This window comes from Puntigrus tetrazona, chromosome 15 (assembly GCF_018831695.1).
Source record: "Puntigrus tetrazona isolate hp1 chromosome 15, ASM1883169v1, whole genome shotgun sequence".
NCBI lineage: Eukaryota > Metazoa > Chordata > Actinopteri > Cypriniformes > Cyprinidae > Puntigrus > Puntigrus tetrazona.
In genome coordinates this window covers 11,807,917-11,835,899 of record NC_056713.1, presented here as the reverse complement: position 1 = coordinate 11,835,899, position 27,983 = coordinate 11,807,917, and the positions used below count along the sequence as shown (strand labels likewise).

At 39.2% G+C, this 27,983-nt stretch overlaps 3 protein-coding genes and 1 non-coding gene across 6 annotated transcripts; all 4 read right to left on the bottom strand.

The window, feature by feature from the left end:
* Positions 1-24: 24 nt before the first annotated feature.
* On the bottom strand, positions 25-7,209 carry map6b (microtubule-associated protein 6b). 2 transcript variants are annotated; one of them, XM_043258203.1, is made up of 4 exons: positions 5,591-7,209; positions 4,210-4,426; positions 2,833-2,872; positions 1,348-1,482 (listed from the first exon to the last, which is right to left on the bottom strand). In XM_043258203.1, exons 1-3 carry the CDS (start codon positions 6,307-6,309, stop codon positions 2,837-2,839), a joined length of 972 nt encoding a protein of 323 aa, XP_043114138.1. In that variant the 5' UTR covers positions 6,310-7,209; the 3' UTR covers positions 1,348-1,482; positions 2,833-2,836. The 2 variants fall into 2 exon arrangements, with proteins under 2 accessions (XP_043114137.1, XP_043114138.1); XM_043258202.1 differs by lacking the exon at positions 2,833-2,872 and having other exon boundaries at positions 25-1,482; positions 5,591-7,201.
* A 1,597-nt stretch (positions 7,210-8,806) lies between these two features.
* Positions 8,807-13,817, bottom strand: thap12b (THAP domain containing 12b). The gene is made up of 5 exons (XM_043259889.1): positions 13,588-13,817; positions 12,832-12,952; positions 12,593-12,700; positions 11,163-11,199; positions 8,807-10,924 (listed from the first exon to the last, which is right to left on the bottom strand). The coding sequence occupies exons 1-5, from the start codon at positions 13,674-13,676 to the stop codon at positions 9,036-9,038; spliced, it is 2,244 nt and encodes a 747-aa protein (XP_043115824.1). The 5' UTR covers positions 13,677-13,817; the 3' UTR covers positions 8,807-9,035.
* A 1,450-nt stretch (positions 13,818-15,267) lies between these two features.
* trnap-cgg lies at positions 15,268-15,339 on the bottom strand. The gene has a single exon. It is a non-coding gene; the product is annotated as a tRNA-Pro (tRNA).
* Positions 15,340-15,611: 272 nt separating this feature from the next.
* On the bottom strand, positions 15,612-27,693 carry dyrk1ab (dual-specificity tyrosine-(Y)-phosphorylation regulated kinase 1A, b). Of its 2 annotated transcripts, none has more exons than XM_043258874.1 (11): positions 26,799-27,693; positions 22,508-22,704; positions 22,209-22,301; positions 21,792-21,980; positions 21,441-21,588; positions 21,047-21,333; positions 20,807-20,953; positions 20,331-20,471; positions 19,895-20,198; positions 19,668-19,792; positions 15,612-19,215 (listed from the first exon to the last, which is right to left on the bottom strand). In XM_043258874.1, exons 2-11 carry the CDS (start codon positions 22,625-22,627, stop codon positions 18,625-18,627), a joined length of 2,145 nt encoding a protein of 714 aa, XP_043114809.1. In that variant the 5' UTR covers positions 22,628-22,704; positions 26,799-27,693; the 3' UTR covers positions 15,612-18,624. The 2 variants fall into 2 exon arrangements, with proteins under 2 accessions (XP_043114809.1, XP_043114810.1); XM_043258875.1 differs by lacking the exon at positions 26,799-27,693 and adding an exon at positions 26,123-26,270.
* Between the last annotated feature and the right edge of the window lie 290 nt (positions 27,694-27,983).

The following is a 27,983-nucleotide window of genomic DNA, read 5'->3' as shown; positions in this document are numbered from 1 at the left end:
GCAACAAACCACACCACCAGTGTATTGCTTTAATAATTTTAATCAATTTCATTCAATGCAAGCTCACAACACAAGCACATCACACTTAGAATTACCACTTGGACATCTGATGGCCCTATGTTGCTCAATATACAGGCACTACTGTTATGGAAAGCATAGCTTGAGGATAGCACCTAGAATGGTGTGCACAGCACGTGTAGGACAACCCAGGAGGAGCTCGGGACCAAGAGGCTGTAGATTTACACTGAGAGGGCTCTCACCCCTCCAGACCAGATCGGGTCAGAATGATGATTAACATACAGGTGACTATGAAGGGCATGCTTCTGTCTGTCAATCACACGGACCTCAGCTGTATGCTCAGCAGCATTCTTCCCCATTCAATCATCCATTTTACAGCAGGCAGTTTTGCAGGTTTAGGTTTATCAGCAAATTCTCTTATTACATAGCATGATGCATATGAGAGCACATCTGAACATTGCTTTATTGAGAGCAGAGCAAGCTAAGCGTAAATAGGTCTCCATAGCATAACGCTCTACACTACAAGGTAACAATAACACTTTTAAGAGAGACCATGCCTCGGTTGGTTTAAAAATGACCGGCACTGTTGTCGAACGAAGTGAAATACTCAAATAGCACAGCTGGATCGTGTTCGTTTGTTAGACATGGTGCTCCTGTGGACCCGTAAGGCTCCTAACTGCTACGTTCAGGTGTCACATGCAGTTTGAGATACAGAGACGTTCTCGTGTTCATTGTTGATCGTTTGTGAGGAATACAACATTGGTATAATCCAACTGTGAGGTGACAAATATTACATCTTAGTGTTTGAGCAATGCTATCGGTGCATCTAATTAGAGTGGTCCGTATACTCTGAAGTCCATATCACATTAGATTGCTTGAAAGAAAAGACCATTAATGTTTGCAGTAAATATCTTTCAGTGCAAGATAAAGCAAAAACCTTATCTTATATAATAAGGCATATGGCCATATGCTCAGAGGCAGCATGCAACAAGGATCGGTGAATCATCTTTGCCACAGAGAAAGCTATTGATGTATATGGAAAGGGAGCAGACGCGGGGCAAAAGCAAAGATAGATTCATTATAGACTGGACAGTGGCCACACAGTCAAGACAAATCAAGCAGACAAGCCTTGATCCACTACAATAGGTAGGTAAAGACACCATCAGAGTCGGGCCATTAGAGTAAGGTCATGAACAAGGGGATGAGAGTCCTCTATTCTGTATTATAGCCTCCTCAACCCCCCCAAACGCAAAAGTGCACTTAATCTTTTGCCTCGGCTAGTCTGTTGATCATTTCTTTGCTTTTCTTGGTGACCCCTCCCTCTGGCTTTGGCTCCTGGTTGCTCACTGAGGTTTTCTTCTTGGCTTGGCTCCCAGCGACTGGCTTCTCCTTTGCTTTTTTCACTGTTTTGCTATGGCTTGTTGTCTTTTTTGGCTTGGAAAGTGATATATTATGCCTCTCCACCTACAGGAACAAAAATTGAGACATTTGGTGCATTATTCCAAACTGCAAAACAACACGCATGAATAAACTACCAGTATACATTAAACTGTCATATATTATACATTTAACTATTCCTGTTTGTTTAAAAAAAAATCAAGAAAAATAAATGCTTTATTACTTTTACAATATACACTGAAGTTGTAAAATTTGGGGTCAGTAATATTTATTTATTCCGCAAGGACAAAAAAAGGGATTTTAACAACATTTTTATAATTTTTTTAATTACTTTAAATTTATCAAATAATCCAGAAAAAATGTATCATGGAAAAATATGTAATTTTAAGATTTGAGTATACTGCCATTACAGGAATAAATTACATTTTAAATAGCAAACAATTACTTTGAATATTAATAATAATAATAATAATAATAATAATAATACTTAACAGTATCACAGTTTTTTCTGTAATATTTTTGATCAAATAAATGCAACCTTAGTGGGCATATATTTCTCCAAGTTTTTGAGTTTTTTCATTTTTACCCACAAACCTTTACGGTAAGCGCTCAGGCCTTGTGAGCGCCACGCAGTTAGAAAACAAATAAATAAACAGGAAAAGTGTGCAACAGAAACACAATCATTGGCCCTCCAGTGCAAACTGTACATTTGAAATGATGTCAATAAAATAATTCTCAAAATGTGAATCATGTTTCAATTAGTATTGTGGCATCCAAGTTAGTATCTCATGACAGAAATACGTGTTAGGATGTGATTTCCGGGCCGTATTCAATGTGCTAAATGCAGATGATGTGTATAAAACAAAAGGTGATTTGTTCTGCATACTCAAAAAAAGAGATGCAGTTAGTTTTTGATGACAGCTTGTATCTAAGCCAAGTCCTTTAAAGCAAGCTATCGATTGTCACAAAGGTTTATATATAACATATATAATATGTGACTCTTTTACCTTTACGTTCCCATTATGGAAGATTTCAGCTATTTTGCAAGGTTTCCGTATTCTAGCCTTGCACAATAGCACGATCGCGGTGATCAATGTGAGATTAGTTTTGATACTAATGGAGTGCGGCCCTATTAGTATCTTTTGGCACTCAACCACTTCTGCTCCGTGTTTCTGAAGCCGGTAACCTTGCGGAAATCATTTGTATTCTGTTAAAGTGGAAGCCAAATAGAGCCCCTCTTGATAGTGAAGGTACTGTTGTTTCATGCAAAAAATAAATAAATAGCATAGTGTTCAGCAAATCCTCATTGTGAAGAGGATTTAATTAGAATCAGTCCCACTGAGGATCTCCGTGATGGTGCGGCTGTATGGTGAAATACTCTAGATCCATGCTGTCCAAAAGAATCACTGAACACACCTGACTACAGAACAGAGCTGCTGTCACTGTCAGAACAGTCCTATGAGAGTGAGAGAGGGAGGGGCTACATCAACACATTACATGCACATCAACACTGGAAAACTCTCCTTGTTTCAACAAACTCGTTTTTACATCGAAAAGAAGGATTTGACCAACTGTTCATTCATCCTCAAGCCCTATATAAGAAATTTTGAATAATATACTACACGGAACAGAAACATATTTATTTTGATTCGATCATTTACTTAATTTTTTAAAGATTAAAGATAATTGGTATTATTGAGATCATCTTGAATTTACTTCAAGCCACAAGCCATCCATGATTTAAACCTGCTTTTTTTTTTAATTGGAACAGATTAGGAGAAGTTTGTACGTTTCACAATACATTGATGGACTGGAGTGGTGTGACTCACTTGTGGATTATTCTGATATTTTTATCAGCTGTTTGGACTCTTGATATGACGGCACCCATTCACTGCAGAGGATCCACTGGTGAGAAAGTGGTATCATGCTACATTTTTTAATCTGTTCTGATGAAGGATAAAAATCTTGGATGGTCTGAGGATGGGTACATTTTTAGGAAATGCTCACTGAATTGCATGGCAAATATCAACCAAAATAATTCTTTAAAACATCTTCTGACAAAATAAGTCATGCAGTCAGTGTTGCTATGGTAAAACTATAAGAAATGTTCTAAAAGTTTTCATTAATTGAAATGAAGCTGAAACAAAATAAAAGAAAATATAAAATGAAAAACTTATATGTAAATAAATGAAACTTTTGTGTCATAAAATAACTGAAATAAGTTTCTAAAATTAGATGTACTAAATAGATTACAAAAAAAGATTACTAAAACTAAAATTGGAACAAAAAATGTAAATAAAATATAACTACAGGAATGTTAACAAAAACTAATGCAAATGACAAGCACATTAAATGAAAATCTGAAAACATGAAATCTAACTGTAATAAATTATAAATAATACTAAAATAACTTTATTATATATATATATATATGCAAAAATTAATAACTGATTATAATTATTATTATAATAATCTAATTTATGATAATTCAAATGAAATTAGACTAAATTCTGTAATATACATACAACACAAACATGGAATGAACTGTCCTTTTAAGGCTTTTTCTATCTTAGAACTGATAGCATTACACTGGCAGATGTTGGAGCCCTATATTAATAAAATATTTCAGAAACATTCATACTCTTGCGGTACAATTTCATCACTCACTCTTATGATTACCCTCATATCTAATTAAAGATTCATTTCATCATTATAATAATAATAATACAGGGCAATACAGCTCAACAAATGTAGTGTTCGGTCACAAACCAGTGACCTGAGAAAGCATCCTACCTTGCTGGAGTCTTTGCTAGGTTCACTGTACAGGCTTCGTATCCGACGGCGCTCCAGCAGCTTGTTGTCTGTGGCCTGAGGTTTGACCTGCTCTCCTTTAAAGGTGGCGCTGTAACTGGTCTCCAGGCTGGTCTTCTCCTCCACCAGGAGTTTGTACTGAGACTTCGCTTTGATGGGTTTCACTGGTTTGATATCTCTGTAAGCCTTAAACTCCGTCCTGGAGGAACAAAGAGATATTGTAAATAAAAAATGACACATGTAATCATAAATAATAAACGTGTGGTTCACTGACGGCCAAAACCAGTAACTTGACAAATGGATCGGCATCCATTTGTGGCAATATATGTTTTATTTTGATGGCACCTGATGTTGAGAATCTGGCCTAGTTAAAGACTCAATATTCAGCATAATTACTCAAACTAAACAGACGCCTTGTAAAAAAAAATTAGGACAAATTGGGACACCGAGGTGCATCTGTTGTATCACAGATTTATGCAGAGTGAGCGTGCACAAAATGATCTGAAAAATCTAGAATGACTCAACATATTTTGGGGTAGACACCCACAGAGAGGAAATCACACTGGTGACTTGATATTTTTCAAAGACTGGATCTTAATCTTTCCCTCTGTCTTGTGCTTAGATAAGGTTCATTGATCTTTTGTTTCAGAGGATATACATTACCTGCAGTGATCTGATATATACTGACTCTTAAGTTTAATACCGAAATAGAAAAGTACTTGGTATTTGTAGATAATCAATAAGAGTTTTTATGACCAGGTTTGGTTCCCCCTAATTCTAGACTACACAGAATTAAAGCCCTCAATTTGTACATTTTAAGAACCAATGATGCTGTAGAAATTAGCATATGTTGGGTTTTTAAATGGAGATATGTAGAAAGCAGGATTACAAATAATGTTGATCATCAAATGCAAGGCAATAAAAAAAGAATGAACAGGACAAGGACTGGTATGGCTCCTGTATATCTCTATATATATATAAATATACCGAGTTTTATATATATATATATATATATATGTGATAACCTTAAAGTAAAAGTAATCATATGCATACATACTTTATATCTCTAATAAATAACCGAGTTTTATTTTACATACTTTATTCGTTTTATTTTAATTATAACCATAAACCAAACTTCCCAGGATGTTCTGTGAACTGAAACATTGTTAGCTGGGAACCAGCCCATCCCAGTAATCTCAGAACGCCTAGATACTGAGAATATTTCCATTCCAAAAAATATCTATTCATATTTTTTTCTAAAATGGCAAGATGCGAACGAGACATTATATCACAGGAGTAGGATTACTTAACACGCCGACGTTATTTAGGGCCTAAAAACGAAGCAGATTTGTGCTGTATTTACCTATAAGAACTTCCAGAGTTGACTTCCTCCTTGATCTGCCTGTTGAGAGCATCTGCAGCCGACCTCCTCTTTCCCTCCACTGCAACCCCTTGCTCCATTTTGATCCCCTCTGACACATGCTCTTTTTTGTCCACCTTCTTTCTCCTGTCTTTGCTCTCTTTCTCGTGCTGCTTTTCTTCGATCTCGCATTTTTCCACGCCGGTTTCCACCTCAGCAGCGGCCTGCTCCTGTTTGGAGAGCTTGCTCTCAGCCTTGCAGGGCGCAGCAGGACTGGGTTTGGGGATCCACGGGTGATCTCCCCTTTTCGGAATGGGCCACGGTTTGTAATCTTTCTGGTACTGAGTCACGGTGCTGAACGGGGCCTTCGATGGCTGAAACTCGTTTCTGGGTTTGCAGCTTCGTTCCGGACGCACGCTCCAGGCTCTGAAATCCTCGCGCATCACGGAAGCGCCGGAGCCGTCTTGAGATGCTGCTGCTGCTGCTGCGGCATCGGCGTGAGTCGCCCTGGTCGACGCCTCCTGGTGAGCGCCGTGGGCAGGCTGGGACTCCGCGAGGACCGGCTTCTGCGATATCAACGGCTTGGGCTGGGGGTGCAGATGCTGCACTTCGGCCACATCCGAATACTTCGTGAAAACCAAAGGCACTGCAATGTCACCTTTGTCCAGCTCACTCCAGAAGCGGTTGATGCAGCAAGCCCTGGTGATACAGGGCCATGCCATGATCGATAACGACGAGGCGAAGGCTTGAATCTTAAGAGAAACGGTTCAGAAATGAGGACCACAACGCGTGCAGAATATATACAGAATTAGTTTTTATCCTTTGAATGTCTCTTCAGAGGGGAGAAATCCTTCCAGAGTGTTAAAATCCCCTGTATCTTGGCGCACGCGCTTGCGCACTTGCCTCGGCAGAGTATTTTCGATGTGCTTGTTTGCTCTCCGCTTCAGATGCAAACAAAAAATGTTGTTCACAGAGAGGACACCTCTTTCGGCGGCTGTATGGCTAGACACCGGTTCCCGTGTTTCCTCGGAAAACGCTCGTGGTCTGCGGATGAACTATCACCTGCAGCCGTCAGCGTCTGGGCAGCATCGGGTGGAGACGCCGCTCGTTTAACCATTTCAAGACCGACACACATCCACATCCACATCCACCCACCGCTTCATCCTTTCCGCTGCACGAGTCTGGGACTTGTTGATCTGAAAATCTCATGCAATGACAAGACGAGAGCTGTTTGTTGCATTTTGGAGATGTCAACCGGACCTATAAAACATGTAATAATGCACAACTGTTTTTATAACGTCTATTATTATATGAATAACTACGAGAACGCACCTTCAGCATTAAAAGACACAAAGAAAAAACATCATTCCCACCCTTGAATATATAAAAGGTTTCCTACATATACAGTGATTGTTTGCAACTTTGCATTAGGTGTTATTTTGGCCAACTGAAAGAAAATTCTGGCTGTAGTTTTACATTTCTGTACGGCCATGAATATACGAAAGTATCCGATTTTAACCATTTTCAAAAAGCATGTTTTTTTTATTGTGCATTCAAACCAAAAAATCTAATTGCATTTAGGTTTTTTTAATTAGGTTAAAAAGCTAATATGCAGTCCACTAACACAATAAAAACCTAATAAAACTTTCATTATTTCGTGTGTATGTGTGTATATATATATATATATATATATATATATATATATATATATATATATATATATATATATATACACACACATACACACGAAATCAAATTTATCTATCTATCAAATTTGGGTTGAATATCCCATGGACTCTGCATGAATGAACTGCTACACCCACTTTTCTTTTGTTCTTTTCATTCTTACATGTGTTCAACATACCATCTAGTGGTGCCTGCAGTGATAGCAGTATGTGTTGCATGTGCAGCATGTGTGTTACATTGTGTAACCCATAGCACGGGGTGGGGCAGTTAGCTCAGTGCATGCTGCTAGTGCTCTGCATCTAACTCACATTGCATCCACAACACACGGCCAAACTAGAAAGCAATGCCTTACCCCCAATCAAAATATCATGCCAGAAATTCCAGAAGCAGATTTCAAAGCGGAAAAGTGAGAAGGAAAAAAAAACCCCTGATATCAGAGACCATGCAAACCTTTCTAATGGACTTTTTGGATGAGAGGATACATCATGCACAATCTGTTTGGCCTGCTGTTCACTGTACTCAAATTTCCACACTTTTTCCCTTTCCCTCTAAATAGTAAGTAGTAATTAGCAACAGTGTGCATTATCCTATTTGCGTGGATACAAACCTTCTTAAATCTATGTGAGCTGTTTGGTGGTTTCCTGCTATGTTTTATTATAATAAATCTTTTTATTAGAATAAAACCCACCCATGTACAGACACCAAAGCCGTTTAAAATCACAGTAAAATACATACTTGCAAATGCTGCTCTCTCGAGGTCCGAAGAGGAATTGACTCTAAAAACAAAAAGCAACAGATGCTATTTATGCACTGTTTAACATTTCATTTCTTAAATTTAAATTAAGCATTTGGCATCTGCATTGCAAAGGGCATTTTCTTGCATTTACCAAATACTTACTAAACATTATAAAAAAAGGCTTGAAATAAACTGGCACAGTGGTCTTGCTATAAAGCCTATTTGGTTTCATTTATTGGTTACTGCACTCTGTAAAATAAATAAAATACAATAGATGGCATAATGTGTCTCCAAAAGACTGTGCGTCTTTTGAATTTTCATGTTAAGTTAGATATACTGCAGCCAGACTAAAACAGATCTGGTTAAATCTGTTGTCTAAAAATAGAATTGTATTTTATTAAATAACACTAACACTAACAAAAGATATTGTAGCAACTGTTGCTTAATGCATCATAATGTAACATTAACTAATGAGATCTTTTTATAATTTTTTATAGCCATACAAAGTAGTGCTGTCAAATGATTAATCGTATCCAAAATAAACGTTGTTGTTTACATAATACGTGCCTACTGTGTATATTCATTATGTATATATAGACAACACATGCATGTATATATGAAAATGTTAAGAGTTTACATACCCATACATATACACACACACATATATAAGAATATGAATATAAATACATAAATGTATACATGTGTAAATATTTTCAAAAACCTTTATTTTGGATGCGACTACTCGTAATTAATAGCAGCTGCCGTAGTGTATACATCGCAAAGAAACGACACCATTATAAAAGACAGCATCAAAAGTGCTTTCATTTTATTTACACCTCGGACCAGTTTATACAAACGCAAAACGTGTCTTTAATAGCTGATTTTCAAACGCTTACATGGTGAATCTCGTTGATGGTCCTCACAAATGTAAAAATAGTACTATATTTCTTCGTGGAGAAAAGACACATGAAAATAATCAATTACACAACTTATCACAATTCCATTTGAAAGATTTTTGCAGTCCTGTTAATCACTCTCACTTTCTTCTGGGTATGTTTTTAAATAACACTGAACCATTTCTTCCAGGTCTGTCTTTATATGATAGTTGATGTTCAGCACAGCCAGATTCTTACATCTTTGGTTTACCGCAGTGTCCGAGAGGTAAGCCTGTAAACGTCTTTGTGCGGTTTCACCGTGACTCCCATCAAGCTTCAGCACAGGCAACGTGGCTAATATTTTCAGAAACGCATTGACATTAGGGAAGAACTTGACATCGGAGTGCTGGAGGGTTTCGTGAATGGTGCACGGCAAGCTTACTTCTTTCCCTCTGTGTTTCCATTTTATCCTCCAACAATGCAGTTCGGCAGGCAGCGTGTCAGGATGGGGCAAATCGCTCCTGTAAATGTCCGCATGGGTCTCCTCAGAGGTGTTGAACCTCATCTGTCCCATAACCGCGGGGACGAGAGACAAGCACTTGAGCGCCTTGAGATGATTCTCGGAGAAGATCTCCTTGACCTCCTGCGTGATGTACTCCATAACGGGAAGCGTAAGATACTCCTTGAAAAAAGACTCCGCCTGTATTTCCACGGTCTCCACCGCCTGCTGCTTCCTGAGAAACAACCTCGGGACTCTCACCGGGATCTCCATTGCGGTCGCTAAACTGACAGCCTCTTCAAACCAGAATTCGTGGTATACCTCCAGATTGTCCGAAACCTCGTGCAGCGAATGCAGCACTGCCGTTAGGCTGTTGGCGGCAAAAAACACGTCGATGGTTTCTCCTTGCAGGTTCTTGCCAAAAGCTCTCGTAAAAGACAACGCATTCTTTAAAATAACCAACGTCACGATGAACTCGAAGTCTGCCAAGGCCTCAGAAATGGCGTAAGCGTCACTGGTGATTTGGTCGTTCCACTTCAGATCCTCATTGTCGTGTATGCTGTCCATGCACAGCAGAAGCGGCTCCATCAAATCCACGGCCATCTCAAAGACGTTATGAAGATCAGTCCAGGTGGAACGAGAGCCCTCTTTGAGAACGCTCTCTTTTTCTAGGTTTCCCTGACAGAGGATGGAGATAGCATTATCAAGTTCACTCTGCAGCAAAGGAGAAGCTGTAAAAAACGCATTCGTCTTCTTCAGAATGCACATCACATCTTGCACTCCAGTCAATGGCATGCCATTGGCAAGATGAACATTAAGTGCGCAGGTGGAAGTTGGTGTGATCACCGCCATGGGATATTTGTCCTTGAGCTGGGCAGCGATGACCTTCATCTTGGTGCCAAGTATCCCAGATCCCGCATGCGCTTGTCCTCTGCAGTGCTCCATACTCAAGCCCCATCCTTTAGTCAGCCGAGACTCCAACCTCTCAGAAACAGCGACCTCCTCTCCTTCAAACGAGAGGAACTCTATGAACTCCTCTCGAAGAGTGTTGGCCTGGTCTACAAAGCGCAGGAATATGGGCAGGTGCTCTCCTTCGGGAAACTCCACTAACTCCCCAGTGACGATGGAGAAGAAGCGGCATTCCCGCGCTTGCTGAAGGATCTCCTCACGCACGCATCTCTCACAGACCTCCAGAAGCTGCCTCCGCTGGACGGCCGAACAATATTCCTCATTAACAGCCGCTGACTCGAATCTCCTCCGAAGAAACTCGTCACCAGCGCTAATACGGTTCTCAATTAGCGCTTGAAAGTTACCTGTACTAAAGAAGCGCTCCTCCTCAGAGCGCATCTCATCTTCTCTTGCTTTGCAACCGAACGGAAAGTTCTGCCTGCCTATTAAAACCATGACTTCAAAGGCAGACCTTAAGAATTCTCTCAGGTCTTTTTGCTCGGGCGTCAGTTGAGGGATGTCATCCGCGTTTTCGCCGTCGTCCTGAGCGTCACAGTCTTTTTTCGAGAGCAGCTGTTCAATTGAAGACTCCACTAAAGAAACAGAGGCACAAATGTTCAAAGCCGTAATCATTCAGAGCTACAATTTTAATCAGTTAACAAAGAAATCAGTTTAATGAGTTTTATTTACCCAGAGGAACAGAGCGATATATAAACGGAGTTGCCATAAGCAACAGCAAATATTAAAAATGACTGCTAAAAGGTTGCAATAGACCAATCGGAATCAAATATTCTGCAGAGAAGTGTAATAAATCAACTATATCTCACTTACATCGTCTTTCTTTGATTTTCTGGACCTCTTCATCTGTCTGAGGAAAACAGGAATGCAAAGTGTCATAAATTACAAAAATGATAAAATCGTGTCCTGATTTATAGTATTAAAACGATAGCTCACGCAGCTCACTCGTCCTCATCATATTGCTGAAAACCAACACCTTTATCTTCAGAACACAAATTAAAGGGCTCGTACTATGCGATTAAAAATGTTCCTTTCTCTTTGGAGTGCTACAAGCTGTCAGTGCATACATTAGATCCCTTAATAGGTTGCAAAGACTAAAGTCTCAAAAACCAAAGAGGTACCGTTTATAAAAGTTATGACTTGTCCACACGGCCATGCTTTCATAACACCACTCACATGTTTATGCAAAGAAAGAAAGCGGAGCTATTATTCTGGCTACCAGTACGGGTAAAAGTGAAACTTCTTTCTTTGTGCGTCAAAAAGAGGACATCAGTGGTAAAGTTGTATTTACGACACCGTCCCAAAACAGTTCGACTCAAACATTCAGGTAAGTGCAGCGCATTTAAGGAGGACTATTTGAACCTAGCAGCCTATGCTAGCTGTGCGCAGAGACTATGGGCTAATTCTAACTGTATTCTTATTGCTTGTTGTTTCTCCAATCACGAATGCAGACATGGTGTTATGTTTACGAGGCGTGATGAAACCCATCACGTAAAGAGACAGTACTGAGTCATGATAATCAGTAATCATGTCTCCGCTGGATGCCACAAATGCCTCATTTGCAATGTGTTTTATTGTTTTGGTGTCACGGCGCCGGGACGCAGCATCATGTTATGTTACGGGGCGTAACATTTCCACCAAATGATTGAGGCATTCGGCCAATCACAACACACTGGACAGCTGGACTCTTGTTTTTTTTATGATGAGTTTGTCCAAATCGACCCGTTTCAGAAGGAGGGGCTTAGAGGAGAAACAATAACTGCACAGTATGTGGAAAATAATGTGTTTTTTAAACCACATAAACATTGCATTGCACCAAATACATAAAATAATGTTCTTTTTAACAACATCACCTTTAATACACTTTCGATGAAATCCAGGTGCTTTATTGAATACAGAAAGCGTTCTTTGCCCACAATAAGTATTCTTGTAGCTTTATAAAAAGTACATGGACTATTTTAACAATGCCCTTACTATGTTTGTCAGTCGTCTTGCTGCCTATGCAAGGTCAGATAGCACTCAGATTTCATCGAAAATACCTTAATGCTTGTTCAGAAGAAGAACAAAGGTCGTGGAGCGGCGTGAGGGCGAGTAATTAATGACAAAACGTGCATTTTTGGGCGAACTATCCATTTCAGTGCATTACCTTATCACTAACGATATGCAACATAATGCTTTGCAGAAAAATCTTAGTGTGCAGCTTAACAACAAATGCAGGCGATTTAGCAAAAAAAGTAGTGTACCAGAACTTTGATGCGTTTGCGGTGTCTGCTGTGAGGATTGCCGAGGTGGCTGGTTAAATCAAAAATCGTGGGAATAGCGGTGTCCCTCAATACTGTCCTGTAAGGGCTCTGAAAAACACAGCAACAAAAAAACCTTGGCTGTTCAGATAACATGCTAAAACATCAGGGTTCCTGTACCACGAGGAACGTTAAATGCTTGTCATTTTTAAAACAACAATTATGAAATTACAGTGCATTACAGTTTTGCATATCATGGCTGGTTCAAAGTGCTTCGCACACAGTCGGTAGTGCTTGTTCAGCTGATCGGGAGTTTTCTCCTCCAGATCTGCCCGGCGACAGTTCTCCACCCACAGCCTGCATCTGTGCAAATAAAGTTATAAGAAACACACAATGACTCATTTCTTGCGTAACATTTTTCTTTGGTGGAAAACACTTATTCACGGGTTTAGGGAACAAAACACACTCACACACTAATATTGTTGATGAAAACTACTGCAGAAGGTATTTTTTCCCAATATAAATGCTAGATTTCGGTTGACAAGATACTTTTGTATTAATAAATTCTAACAGGTTAGAAGTGGCTATAATCATTCAACACATATAAACGAAGCACTATAGTATATTACAAGCGCATTAAATTATTCTTGAGTACAAACACCTACAAGGATCTCTTTTTTCTTTATGTAATCTGCATCTATACAAAAAGGCAGAACAGGCACATGAACTGTCTACTTTACACCATCCTCACTGTAACAGACACTAACCTTGTGTTAACCTTTTTTTAAATCAAAAAAAGCAGATGCAATCATAGTGATTCAAACGTATAAATATGTGATATCATGTCAGCAGGCACTAACTAACTGCACTTCAGCAAACCATCACCGGTTCTCACGTGCAAATTTGATGTACTTCCTCGGGAAGCGTTACTCTCATGTTTAATTAACACAAAACGACAGGGATAATGTTCTGAAGCTGTAAAAAAAAAAGAGTCGTACCTCTCCGGATCCCTTGGAAACCTAAAGAAAGCTAAATCGGACTGGGTGCTTTTCCTGGTACAGTTCGGAGCGGCACAAAAATTTGGCATTTTGCATTTGACGTCCGAAAGCTATCTTAAAGCACTCTATTAGTCATGAAGCCTTTAGTGCAATCATCTCAACGCTGCGAAATGAACAAGGCGCGCAAGTATGAAACTGTAGTATTGATGGCGTGCCAACCCACAATGCAATTCGTTTCGATCCCACAATGCACCAGCCGTACTGAAAGAAGTAGCGCTTGACGAATCGTTCGTTTGAATCGAATCTTTTCGACGATTCGGTCGAACCGGTTCACAAAAGCTGATTCGTTCCGACAGCTCGCGCTTATTGTTTGCATAAATATATCCACAGCTTCAGAACATATTGATATGTGTGCTAATATTTGTAGTTTGCATACTTTTTATTTACTTAGAGTTGAAATACAAAAATAAAAATGGTTTATTAATTTATCATATGTCATCATACATGTTTATTGCATGTAGTTTTTGTTTAAGGACCCTATTGTAGATAGTTTTTTTTACCGTTTATGTTGCAATGTGTTAAATATTTTCACACATAAATACTGACTTCACATTATGTTTATATTGCCTATATAGCAATATCACAGGATTTAAAAAAACAATAATAATAATAGATATTATACAGTCACAAAGTAATCATTTCAATTTCAGTTATAGATTTTAGGCCAAATAATTACATTTATTTAGCTTCACAAGCTTTCAATAAATATAATTAATTAATAAATATATGGACATGAAATGATAATCTGAGTGGATGATTTGTCGGTCCGTACTATCAAGTAAGACAATTTCAATATTTAAGAAAACTAAAAGAAATCCATTGCTTCTTTTGTTGTTAATGCACAAAGAAATCTGTAAACTAAAAAGAAAAAAAGGGACCAGAACGGAAGTTAGCACAGTAGTCTCTTTGGGCTCAATAAAGACGTGAATCCTGTAGATGGCAGCAGAGACCGGCTCCTTAAAAACTCCTCTCAGATGCCAAAGAGCAGTGTTCTGCAATCTCCACAAGTTTGTTTTAATATTTGTGTGGCATCCAGCGTGTTAGCAGCAGATCGTTTGTGATGCTTTTGTCTCCGGGTAAGTGTATTTTCTCCCTAAATTAGACCACATTTTATCTACATTGGGTGAGTCAATGTGCCTTCGTCGAGAAGCATAGAGAAGCCCACGCGATGGGCTTCAAAACAACAATGTAACAAATGTTGCTAAAATGTAAACGTCCCAGTTTCATTTAAAGTGAACTACAAAAATGCGCGCGATTTCAGTTCTACGTCATGACGTAAAGAATCGCTCGATTTGAACCGATTCTTTGAAAGGAATTGTTCGAAAGAACCGAGTCCATGTTCCAATTATTAACAAAAAAAATTATAAATGGCTATACAACACGGGTGTTAAAGCATGTGATCATATTAAATGTTAAAATCGCAGATTACCCAGTTTTTAAAAAAACAAAAAAAACCTGCGATGTAGCTAACTATAGAACATGAACGCTATTCCTTGCTTGATTCTTTCGTATATATATTAATCAGTGTGTATTTGTATAGCTTATGTACATAATTCGGCATGGGAGACCTGCGTTGAACCACGTGAGTTGTAAATAAACAATTTGTGCGAAGAAAAGTTTGGGCTCGTCCGGGATTTGAACCCGGGACCTCTCGCACCCGAAGCGAGAATCATACCCCTAGACCAACGAGCCGCGCACCGTATGGAGAAAATACCGCCATATAAAGCATCCACAGGACCAGTACAACCGATTAAAGCCGATTCCCACAGTTCCGTCGAACTTTTTCTAGAACCCTTTACTCATTTATACGTCCTATTCGACAAACTACAATATAAAACTCATTTAAACACGTTTGTAAAGTTCTTGTAAGAACTCACGTTACTGTTAACAGACAACCCTCTAAATCACACCGACGTGGCGTTGAACAGACCGTGCAATAAATGAAGAAAAAAGCCAAGAACGCGTCAATTAAGTTATTTTTTATATATCATACATAAGACTGTTTGAATATAATACAAAGGGCATTTTCATATACACAGCAAAGTCTTGACTAGATCTTACAATCTGTGGACACTTATCCTTTCCCCATGCTGTTCAATTATATAGTGCATGTTGCATGAAAAGGGTCAAGAAAATCTGAAAAGAAACAACAAAGAAAATCAATCCAAAAAGGCAGAAGAATGTTGAATTAAAATCCATGATCTCGTGTATTCAGTGACATTTACCTATAATGCATTTAAGAGAAATGGGGGAGAAACAGACCTAGCAAACCATGAGCATTAGAAAAAGTGTGGACATACATGCGTCATATACCCTGTGAAAAGACTCTTTCGGTACAAGTTATTAGCCCTACCTTTAATGTTGTCCTGGTGATGGCAAATACCTCTGACTAAAACCAATTTTGGTCCAGTGACCAAGTAAGACAAAAAGGGTTTAAAATTAATAATAATAACAAAATAAACAGGTAAGCAAACACATGGCAATGTAATTGACATACCAGCAGGAGCAATGTAGTGAGTTCTATACTTCCTTTATTTAAAAAAATATAAATATATACATAAATTCTATTTCAACTATTAAAAAGGGGCTGCATTTCATGAAAACTGCACTAAATCAGGTCTCATTTAGTGACAGCTAAAACAGGTGCACTCTTTTAAAAGTTTCTGTAATTTTTAGATTTGGAATTATTTGGAATGTTTGTGTCAACGCCAGCCAACTGCATTCGAATGTTACGTATATATATATATAACATTTTGAAATCAAGCTAACATTCAGGTAAACCTGTTTTTTTCTGACTGCCACTAGCCGTTGTGAGATTTGTAGTTACCAAACATGATTCCGGCTGAAAGTGATGTTTTGGCGAAAAGAAAATCTGCAAGTATGACCACCACGCACTTTCTGGCAAGATAGTCTGAAGAGCTGCTAGATCGAGAGCAGCAGAAAACGGGCTTCCTTCGAAGAATTGAGACCTAAAGTGAGAAGCTAGGTGGTGGTGGGTTGGGGGGGGGGCTCACAGCCTTGAGTGAGCGCAGCTATCCTTAACGTGACTGAATGGTGACTATAAACACTTGTCCTCTTCAGACCAACATGCATGTGCCCAGTGTCTGTGCGGCTTCGAGTCACCTCTAGTTTCCCTTTGAATAGCGCATCCGAGGCAAACATCCAACCAATCACTTGATAACAGATTCAACTCGGACTCGGAGGTCACAGTAGCTACAGTAGACTGCCTGAATAAATAAATTGAAGTAGCCACTGAGATTTAAAAAGGTAGAAATTAGCATGTTCATCAAATTAGGTATAAAAGGCAGCATCACTGACTGATAGACCAGGTAAATACAAAACAAAACGCTTTTCTCTCCTCAGAATAATTTGTGATCTCTCAGCTACTCTGTAGCCTGCAGAGTAACCGTCAGTGTCCCTTGCCTCCCGCTGACGGGAAAAACTAATGGATAAAGGTAACAAACGGGGGAGGTTTATCCATATATTAAACCAATTTCAGTTTTTGTTAACATTAAAACATGAAGTTCAGCAAAAGTTCCAGTTTGAGATAAGAGCATACAGACTAAAATGGACTTCGATGAACCTTGGGCTGAAGTGGTGAACTGCTACATTATTTCTTACAGACACCTAGTGCTATAAAAAACAACTGCTTTGGTATATCAAAAGAAAGAGACGGTAATAAAGAAGGAAAAAGTAATTTGTGTAAAATTCACAGCATAATTCAAGAGGAGAAAAAAGGCAGTCACATAAATCTCATTACATATCTTCTGTGTTCAACACAAAGAGGCAAATTTATGCAGATGTTTTTCAATGGGAACCACATGCTTGACGGGAAATTAAGAGGAAGAAAAAAAAAAAGAAAGGAAAAGAAAAAGAAAGAAAGCCAATTAATGTGAATGAATACCTTCAATGTGAAATCCCACTTCGGCAATTTTAGGAAGTCATGTTAGGGACGTTTGAGCAAGACCCTGCAATTTGGAGTCCCTTAAATGAGAAATCTTTGCTAAATAAAGGCCTCTGAATAACCATTCTCATTCACCTTCCCTAACCAATTAAGGACTCTTTTAAAATGTTAAAAATAGAGGACAGCCATCATCTCTATTTAATGATAAAGTCCAGCTCCTTTTCAGTCAAGGTCCAAAAGTCATAAGGCCAAAGGGTTCTCGACAACAGCCCCAGATCCACTCGGATCCGGATCTGTCCCCCCTCGTCGCTCCTCAGCTGCTGTACGTAGTCGAAGCCATCCGGTCTGGAGGACTCCAGGCCTGAAGAGTACTGAACCTGCCTGTCTAACACCAGCTCCTCCTCGCCGCTCGGCCAGCGCTCGCCACAGGAGCTCCGCAGCTATGTGCCCCCTCTCGAAGAGTTACACGATACCGACAACACGAAATATCACTGCAAGTACTGCTTCCTTGACACGCTACAGGTTTAAACACACAGCTCTTTAGAGAAGTTTCACTTAAAGGGTAAAGAAAAGAACGACCAGCCAAATTATAATGTCCAATAATGTTTCACTTGTTTGAACTAAACAAATATTTTGCATTGCTTTACATAGAAAAAGCTGTACGACAGCTCACAGCTCTGAAATGCTCACTGTATTGAACGTAAAAAGGGACAAATAAAAACAAATCTCCTAGTTTCCGGTGTAACAGATGGTAAAGAAGTACTGTATGCAGGTGAGTGAATCAGCAGATGGGTGTCTCAGTTTCACTATGGTTATCTGCAGTATTGTTAACTTATCTAGAAATCGACAACGTAAAAATGATGGAAATACATATATACTTTTTAAATACTTTTCATTTTGTAGCGGTTCAGTGATATCTCCCCTCAGAAGTGAGCAGCTTTTATTCTCTATGCACCTTTTGAAAAAACAGGAGAAAATGAACACCACCATAAAAAAGGGAGGGGGGGGAGGGAACGGAACAAAAAAAACAAAAACAAAATTCACACAGAAAAACAAACCCATTTCAGCTAAAGTCACGAGCTGGCCATCGAGCTCTGCTGAACACAGACTCCAGTCATCGGAGAATCTTCCCTATCAATGCCTTGTCTCATGCCCAGGTGTCCCTCTGCTATAAAGTGACCAGTTCCTGTGTTTGTGGCAACAGGGTACGTGGGATGTCCAGCCATACCAGTCTCTTGGCGAGGATTTGAGAAGGCACCCAAACCCATACTCATACTCATACTCCCGTTTTGGCTAAAGTCCAGGGTGTTGGCAGGAAGCTGGCGGAGCTGGTAAGCCTGGTTGCCTTGGTTTCCTGTGGAAGAGGAAGATGTGGAGGAAGAGGATGCCGAGGAAGACAGGGATGTCATGGACAGATGACCGTGCACCACCTCCATGGAATCCTGGGTGGAGGCGCTGTTGGTGGGCGAGTTGTAGAGTCGCGGCCGTGGTCGTGTTGCTATGACCTGTCCGTGGTGATGATGGTGGTGATGGGGGTGCAATGCCTTGGGATGCTGGGGAGGCACATGAAAAGTGGTTTCCTGGACTGGATGAGTCTCTACAGTGACAGGTTCTGGTCCTACAATTCCAGGCCATACTACTGGTGGATGATAAGGCTGTCTCGCCTGAACAAAGAAAAGAAAAACAGTGTTTAGGCATAAGGCAATTCAAAGTTAGGCCTTTAAAAGGAATAGTTCACCCAAAAATTACAATTGCAGCATATTTTACTAAGCCCCAAGCCATCCTAGGTGACATGCATGTGCATTGCCGGTAGTCAGTTATGTAGGTTACCATTACAAAAACCCATCAATGTGCTTCAGAGTACATGTGATAACCCCTCCGATGGTGTATAGGTTAGTTTTCTGACGCAGTACTTCAAAGTCACGGTTGTCATCCACCAGCATTACCAAGTTCGAATAAGCCAGGATAAATGACTAAAACTCTGACTGCATTTGTCTAAATGAAGAAAGTCATATACACCTAGGATGACTTGGGGGTGAGTAAAACATGCCACAATTTTAACTTTTGGTTGAACCATTCCTTTAACTACTTGACAAGATCAAGCAGGTGGGCTCACCTGAGGGCAAAGGTTGTCACAGTCTATGGCTGGCATGGCTGTGCCGAAATGCCCGCTGCTGTGCCGATGGTGGTGAGTTGGATCGGATCTTGCTCTGCCACTGGTGCTTGTTCCAGATGATCCTCCTGAAGTAGAACAAATCAACAGTGTTTAACAAGCTTTACCAAGAAAACCAAGACTAACAACCAAGAGCTTAGAGACAAGAACAGATGAAATCATAGTAGAACCTGAGCTTGAGGATGTACTAGAAGTGGTCCCTGATGACTGCGACTGCTCAAGTGCAGGACTTGTTGACACACTACTGCTTGTATTGGTTCCCTCATCCGTCGTCTTCTTGAAGAAACTGTGCTGGAGGGCATAGTAGGGCTGAATTCGCGTCTTGGGGTCATAGTCCAGCATTCTGAGAATGAGGTCCTTGAACTTCAAGTAGTCAGCTACTGCGTGGCCGGATTCTCCTGCCCGACGACCGCCCGGTCCACCACATTCCACTCCCAAGATGGCATGGAGCTTTCGAGATGCCGGAGGTTTGTACTGTTCGCAAAAAAAGCAGAAAGACATTCTAGCAACAATAAAAAGCATTTCCACAAAAGCCGCAAAGAAAGAAGAAAAAAAAATAAAAATCACAAGATAGTGATTGTACTTTAAATCATCAGTAACATGTACCCTTTTTCCATCTTTGGTCTTCTTAATACTCCATGTCCCATCTGACAACTTCTCAAAGAACTTCCTGGCTTTTGGTGCTAGGTCCATAATGTGATTGGGTGGGATCCCAAGTACTTCAACAATTTTGTTCATTTGGTCCACCTGTTAAAAGAGTTTTGATTAAAAAAAAAAGAAAAGTGTTGCTAACAAACTTATAGCATAAGGAGCAATTCTCACCATTAACTAGCTTCTTATTGGCATGCCTATTAATAATATTTTGACTGTTAATTAGTACTTATAAGGCACATTTTTAAAGACCATGTTCTATATTCCTAAACCTACCCTTAAACAACAACTATCTTCCTAACTATACATAAGCAAAAACTGGACTTATGTGACTTTCTATTTTATATTTTTTTTACTATAACATAACATATTATAATACACCTTATAATAAGCATCGTCATTATTCATATTAAGTTCATACAGCTTATTACCTCATTGGCTCCACTAAATAGAGGCTCTCCTGTATGCATTTCCACCAGAATACATCCCAGAGACCACATATCTATGGCCAGGTCATATGGCATACCCAATAACACTTCAGGGGAGCGGTAGAATCGACTCTGGATGTACTGATATATCTGATGGAGGAGGAATATGGAATTATTTTAAGCATCCTGTAACAATCTCCAAAATTTTCCCCTACATTCAATAAATAAGTCGCTTCACAATACCCTTTGTCCCAGTTGGCAGGAGCTCCCAAAGTCCACTATTTTGATGGCACTTCTCTTGGGGTTACATAGCAGGATGTTCTCTGGCTTTAGGTCACAGTGGATGATGCTGAGCTCAGGTGTAGCGAGAAACAGTAGTGCTGTACACAACTGCTGGGCAAACTTCCGTGTCAGATTCAAAGAGACACCTCTGAAGTTCGTATTCCGTAACAAGTCATAAAGGTTGTATGACAACATTTCAAATACTAAGCAAAGATGATTCCGGAACATGAAGTGCCGTTTCAAGTGTACTGAGAAAAGAAACACAGTGGGAAAAAAAAAAAAACTTGATGTGAAATTGAAAGAATGCACAGCATGTTCAATTTTGAAATGCTGAAGAACTGAACAAGCCGCTTACCTATATAGTATTTCATCTCTGTGTCATGTTTGTTCATGAGCTCGAGAAGCCGTACTTCAATTTGAGCTTGATTCAGAAAGGCCTTCTTGTTCTTGATAATCTTAATTGCTACCCACTCTTGCTCAGCTCGGTCATAAGCTTTTACAACCTAAAAAAAACAAACAAAAATCTTTTATTTCCTTAAAATATTAAATCTACTTTGAAATGGCAATTATACTGTGCATCATTTTTCCAGCTATGGACTTTACCTCTCTTTTATAAGGACAAGAGCTAATAATATCCCAATTTCCTAACATCTTGATTTTTTCATTTTTAAATCTAAATCATAAGCAATTGAAGAAAACATTATACCTGGCCAAATGACCCTTTTCCAATTAAAGAGTCAATTTCATAGCGGTCCATCCATTTTTCCCCATTCTTGACAATGTAGTCATAGTTCTCATCATCGTAGCCATCATTGAAGACTTTTCTTTCTTTCTTGTGGCTGGAGTCCTCACCTTGACCCTGTTGATGCCGTCGTTTCTTTTTTGCATAATACACCTATACAAAAAAAAGAGAAAGTAATTTTCACAGCATTAATGTCAATTCATAAATCCTTGAGCATTGTTGCAACTTAGTGTGAAAACATCCTAAAAGACTTTTCAAAGATATGATTATGACTTAGTATCATAACTTTGTTTTTTTGTTATTACTTTTTTTTTAATATACATACTATGGTAAGGAAAGTAATGTAGATATGAGAAAAGCAATAAAATGAAGACATTTTACCTCATTGATGTGTTTGTAGGTTTTGATCAGGTCTATGGAAAGCTTCCTTAAAGGAGCTAAAGTGGGGTCACGAAAGCACTGGGGCATGTGCCTCTGCAATAAAAAAAAGGGAACACATGGATTTACTAGGTGACTTTTTTTTGGACATACTTTTGACTAAGAGGTCAAAATCAAAAGACAGGGAAAAGTATTGAATAATTCACGTTAGTACAAATGCAATAATTGAGCCTATTGCATCCATGTTTATTTACAATGCAAAAAAAAAGTAAGTGCATAAACAGGAGTGGAGCATCCAGTACCTGGCTGGCAGTGAGTGCTTGTGTCTGATCACTGTATGGCAGTACAGTGACAGACTGGTCTGTACTCTGCTGGTGACAGTCACTGTACTGCTGGTGCGAATGAGGCATGGGAGCAGCCATCTGAAGACCAGCAGCATGGAAAGAAAGAGAGGGTGCAAGCCGGACAGACGAGGGTTTGCATGCTGAGGTCTCTCCCCCTAGAGGAAATTTAAGCTAAATTAATGTGTGTTAGAACAAAATTCTCCTCTCTCCCTGTGATCCTTTGAACCTCAAACCTCTTTCAGGTTATTAAGACTATCCATTTCTGTTTTAGGAGAGCATAACCATCTCAGAGATCTTTATGTAACAAAAATGAAGCATAGGCTTGTGGCACTAGAACTAAAACACAACCGGATAGAAAGCGAATATATACACATTTACAAAAAAATAAAAAATCTATGCATTTATGAATCTTGTTTATCAGAATATAACACGTTCCTGTAAGAGGAATGGCAAAAAATACAGGCACTAACATTTGAAGCTTAGCAATCTAAAAATGACAGTCTAACTGTACAGAAAAAAAAAAAAAAAAAACAGATCTCATCTCAATTTCTTAATAAAAAGAGAAACGATTACAGTACAGATTTCATGTCAAGTACAAATTTTTGGTCAGAAATCTGTCCTTTTTTAGCTGTAAATGGTGATAATTATAAGGAGCTTGCTCATATATCAGCATCTCTTGCCAGGCAACACAATGCACCACAGCCACACAGAATCCCACCACTATTCAGAATCCCAGCAACAGCACCTAATTAGCATAGCCTATCACCAAGAAGATACAGTGTGATTTGGCAAGCCCATCAATGTTCAAGCCAATCACAGAAGAGTATGCAAATAGCCTACTTTTGTTGCCAGGGCAGAGCTGCTCCCATTTTCCAATAAGAAAACAAGAAATAAACAAGAAATAAAATTGAACTTTGGCACACTTAGATGAAGCATCCACCACATTGGAGCCTGACAGCAAAATAGCAGCTCAGACCCCACTCATGGTGTAGGAGCGGAGAATGATTCAGCTGACCTAACTAAGGCAGGGCAAAGAATTCATGTGATCCACAAAATATCAGAGGATGGAAACACTTCTACAGTCTCAAACACAACCATTTGAAATTATTTTCTGCACATATTTTTACATTAATTCATCAACACACACCCACCCTTTATATATATATATATATATATATATATATATATATATATATATATATATATATATATATATATATATATAAATAAAGGTATAGTTAAAAATCATTGAGATGCTTGTATTTTTTTTTATATGTTCTGCTAAGGCATATTTCTCAATATGGGCTTGATGATTCATGTTGTCAAGGACTGCATGCAGTTCACAAGAGAAAAACTGATGTATGTCACAGTACAAACAGAAACATTACATTCTGCACTACAGAAGAGGCTCTTACTGCACATCAAGTTTTTTGTGATTTATAAGCAGCTTTTATAACTAAAAACAAAACAACACAAATTTATAGGCCTGTATTAAATATGATACAATTCGTAACATACAAATATGTGATTATGGCTTTGCACATATTAAATATACCCCCCCCATTTTACCATTCTGTGTGTCACTCAGATCGACATTTTATTTCTAAGTCTGTTTAAACTTCTAAAAACATAAAAAAAAACCCTGAATATACTGATCTGTGAATATACAGATCCAATCGAGGAAATAACAATAATAATAATAAATCAATTATAATAATAAAAACTATTGATGTGTGTTTTGGAATGCCCAAATAATAATAAATAATCCTCCGGAGCTTTTGACATTTAGTTTATCTTTTTCAATTATTGTCTGGTTACTGTCAGGCCAGGTAAACATCATACAAACAATAAAATCCCTTGACTACTGTGCAGTATAGACTGCGTTCATTAAATGACCTTCTCACAATAATGCCAATCAGGTTGAATGCACATGCCACAAGAACAATTATGGCTTTCCATCAAACATTTTCCAATCTATAATAAGGCTCTTTAACACAACTGGCCCTTACTTACATTGTAATAGTGGGTCAGCTCCCTGTAATTTATGACTTCAGATGACTAGTGACACCTCTCAAAACACAAAAGTTAAAATGTGTCCCAGAAATTATTTCACTTATTTTGGGCGAAGAACAAGAACATGAAAATAGGTACAGCAAACAGACACAAACTTCACCCAAGTTATAACTAAGCCACAAAAAAAAGAAAACAGCTTGTTGGTTTTTTGCTACCCAACAGATATCCCACTTCAGACTAAATGTTAAAGTGACTAAATGTAGCCATGACGGCAACTTTAACCACCACTTCACACGGTGACGAGTACTGAATTTGACAAATACTACAAACCACAGGAATCAATGTAGTAAGACGTTCATAACCGCACAACAATCTCTGCTTCAAAACAGCTAACCTGGAGGTATGATTTCCAGTGTAATTTAATCTTAATTAACTGTAAAATGCTTGATTCATTCATTTGCAATAAGTGTTAACTAACTTATCTTTCCACATTTAAAACTTTCCTTAGAGTCATATCTAAGGAAGAGCTGCAAATAAACTTTGATAAACATCACAATAAAAGAGAAACAATTAAACCTCATCTCAAAAGTAAGTACGTGCATGCATTTGTACTTTATTTTCTGATCTCTTTCTTAAAACTTGGTTAACTCTGAATTCCCATTTCAATAAGCCTAAGTTCACAACTACTATAGAGCTGTGCCTAATTGAACCAAACATACGCAAGTTGTAAAAAAACAATAAATAGCATTTCCTCCTATTTACATTTCCCTTGGTTGCATAAAGCAGTAATTAATCAAAATGTTCTGACTAATTTCTAAACAGCTAATAAAAAGCAAGTCCTGAAATAACAACAGCAGATCAGCTGGACTTCAGCACCACTGAAACGCCAAATCAATGTCAATAAGATGGAAAGAAAAGGGATAATAGACTGTGCATGGAGTGTAAAGAAAAAAAAAAGCGTACGGTATAGATCCTGGTCCTTTTGTGCATGTAGGCCCGTTCCTGCATATCCGGCTAAATGCATGCAACTTATTCTTCAAGCGTAACTGAACTAAGATTTGTTCAAAACAACAAACTGCATCACGAGAAAGAACATAAAACCCCTGTTAAACTAGGACCGCTGTCAATCACACTTTTAGGCTGCCGTGGGAGGAAGTGATGGACAAAAAAAGATGGCATCTGACATAGATCTACCTATGAACTTTAAGAATAAAGTTTACCTCAGGGAAACAGAAGCAACAAACCATGACCTTATTTAAGAGACGTTTCTCTGCGCATAATGCATCTGTACTTTTGTTATGCATATAACATAACCGAAGCTGAACCTTCAGGTGACACTGAGGGGGAATCTAACAACCTGTCCTGCGTTTACCTGGACAGTGGCCGTTATTCATCTAAAAAAAAAAAAAGACAAAAGCGTTTCTTTACACATACTAACAAATACAAATCTGAGCGGCGTGCCATCCATTCCTTCACATTAACTATAAATAACTTGACAAAAAGCCTTGAACACCAAGCAGAGTTTAACTGAGTGATAGTGACAGGTAAAGCGGACCTTACCTCTCTAGCTGGCTTAGCCATTCATCGGACTCGATCGGGCTCGTTTAACGTCTCCATCGTCACGCTAAAGTCTAAACCCGTACTACATGACTGAGCAATGTTTGCTGGATAACTATGGTTAGGCATCACATCGCTGGCTAATGTCAGCCCCCTTCCCCCGACAGGAAACCAGCCTGATGGCTAACTGACAACACGCTAGTCATGGGGCTTCATCATCATCATCATCACCTCCACCACCAGCGTTACCAGCCAAACACTCCCATCAGAGCGATGTGATGATACACTTCTATAATCACCAGCTGGCAGACTTTCTGAGGGTATATGAAAAATCGTAGGCTGAGCAAACCCCCACAAATACACACGCATTTGCTCCGGTGGTCTGACCTAGCGAAGCTATACGGGGTTACCCGTTAAACAGACTGCCCTCATGCCTTAACAAATGCTCGCTACTGAGGTTTGGGGAGTGTAAAAGCAGACGCTGGTGATCGGATGAGCTATCTGGTGCACGAACAAAGATCGCTAACTAACGCGAGTAAAGTTATTAATCGGCTAGCCATCTAACGTTAGGCCAAATCAACCTAGCCTGTAGCTCCTAAGTTACCAAACAAGCGGTTTGTAAACAAACCCACAAAGGCCACAAAATTAACGTAGACCTCCACACATCTCAAATACTCACCTTTGATGGTGTGATCTTCATTTAAAGTCCCAGATCCAGTAAAGAGAGGCGACTGATCCAGTTTCTCTACGCTGCTTCCGATGAGACACCCCTAATGTGTTGAGCCAGACGGGGCTAAATGCCTTCCTATTTCGATTGACAGGTAAAACAGCGTCTTTCCAATGCGTTTTTGCCTATGTCAGATCTCATTTGTGTATTAATCATGGTCTGTAAGTGGCGAAGTGATGGCTAGCGGCTAGTTAGCGCTCTTTCCCAGTGACTTTAACGAACGCGGCTAACCAGCTAGCGCTCGGAAACGCACATTCAAGATTATTCGCTTCTCTATAGGCGGAGACGCAAATGGATTGAGTTCAAACGCAAAACGTGTCACAAAAAACCAACGACATGCAGATATCGTTGAAAGCGCTGCGCGAAAAGGTGAACAAAAACCCTTAAGCTTTTCTGTCAGTTTTCACAAAATGGCGCGCGTTCCAAACCTGCGCAGCGGACCGGCCCGGCGGACCCGAGACACGGACTACTAGCCCAATAAATATATTCCTGACATTCCGATTCTTTGTCCCGGTGTCGTTTTCAGTCCGACGCGGCTGGCGAAGCCTTTCCAAAACTGTCACTGTTACGAGCGCGTGACTGCATTATTCCGGCGGGAAGCGAAAACATTTGAAAGATTAAAAAAGCAACTGACAAAATGGCGACAGCCTGGGCTGTTGCTATGGCAACTGTCAATCAAGCAGACGAGTGCCCGGATGTTCAAATGACGATTCGAAGGGGGAAACAGTAAAGGTTGCCGCACGCCATGTGTCAATCAAGTAAAACTGTCAAAGAAACTTTACACAATCGTGTAAGCATTTTGCGAAAAACTGAACCATTTAAAGAGCACTTGGCTGCTTTTGGTTTATTGTTGACACCGCGAAGTTTGTGGACGTTCCACCATATTATTGCAAAATGATATGCTTACACAATAATAACGTATAAACACGTTTGTTTTAGGTAAACATGCTGCATCACGTGCTAAGTAAAAATGTGTAACAAATGATATGAGGTTTAGGATAAGTCATGTTTTTAAAACACCAGATGACGTTGCAAAGTATATCAGTGTTTGTCAGGTTTATCTAGTTTTGTGATGTTAAAAGTTTAATAAAATGTTATGTAGGGTTACAATTACTTTCTGGGGTTAATGTGCTTATA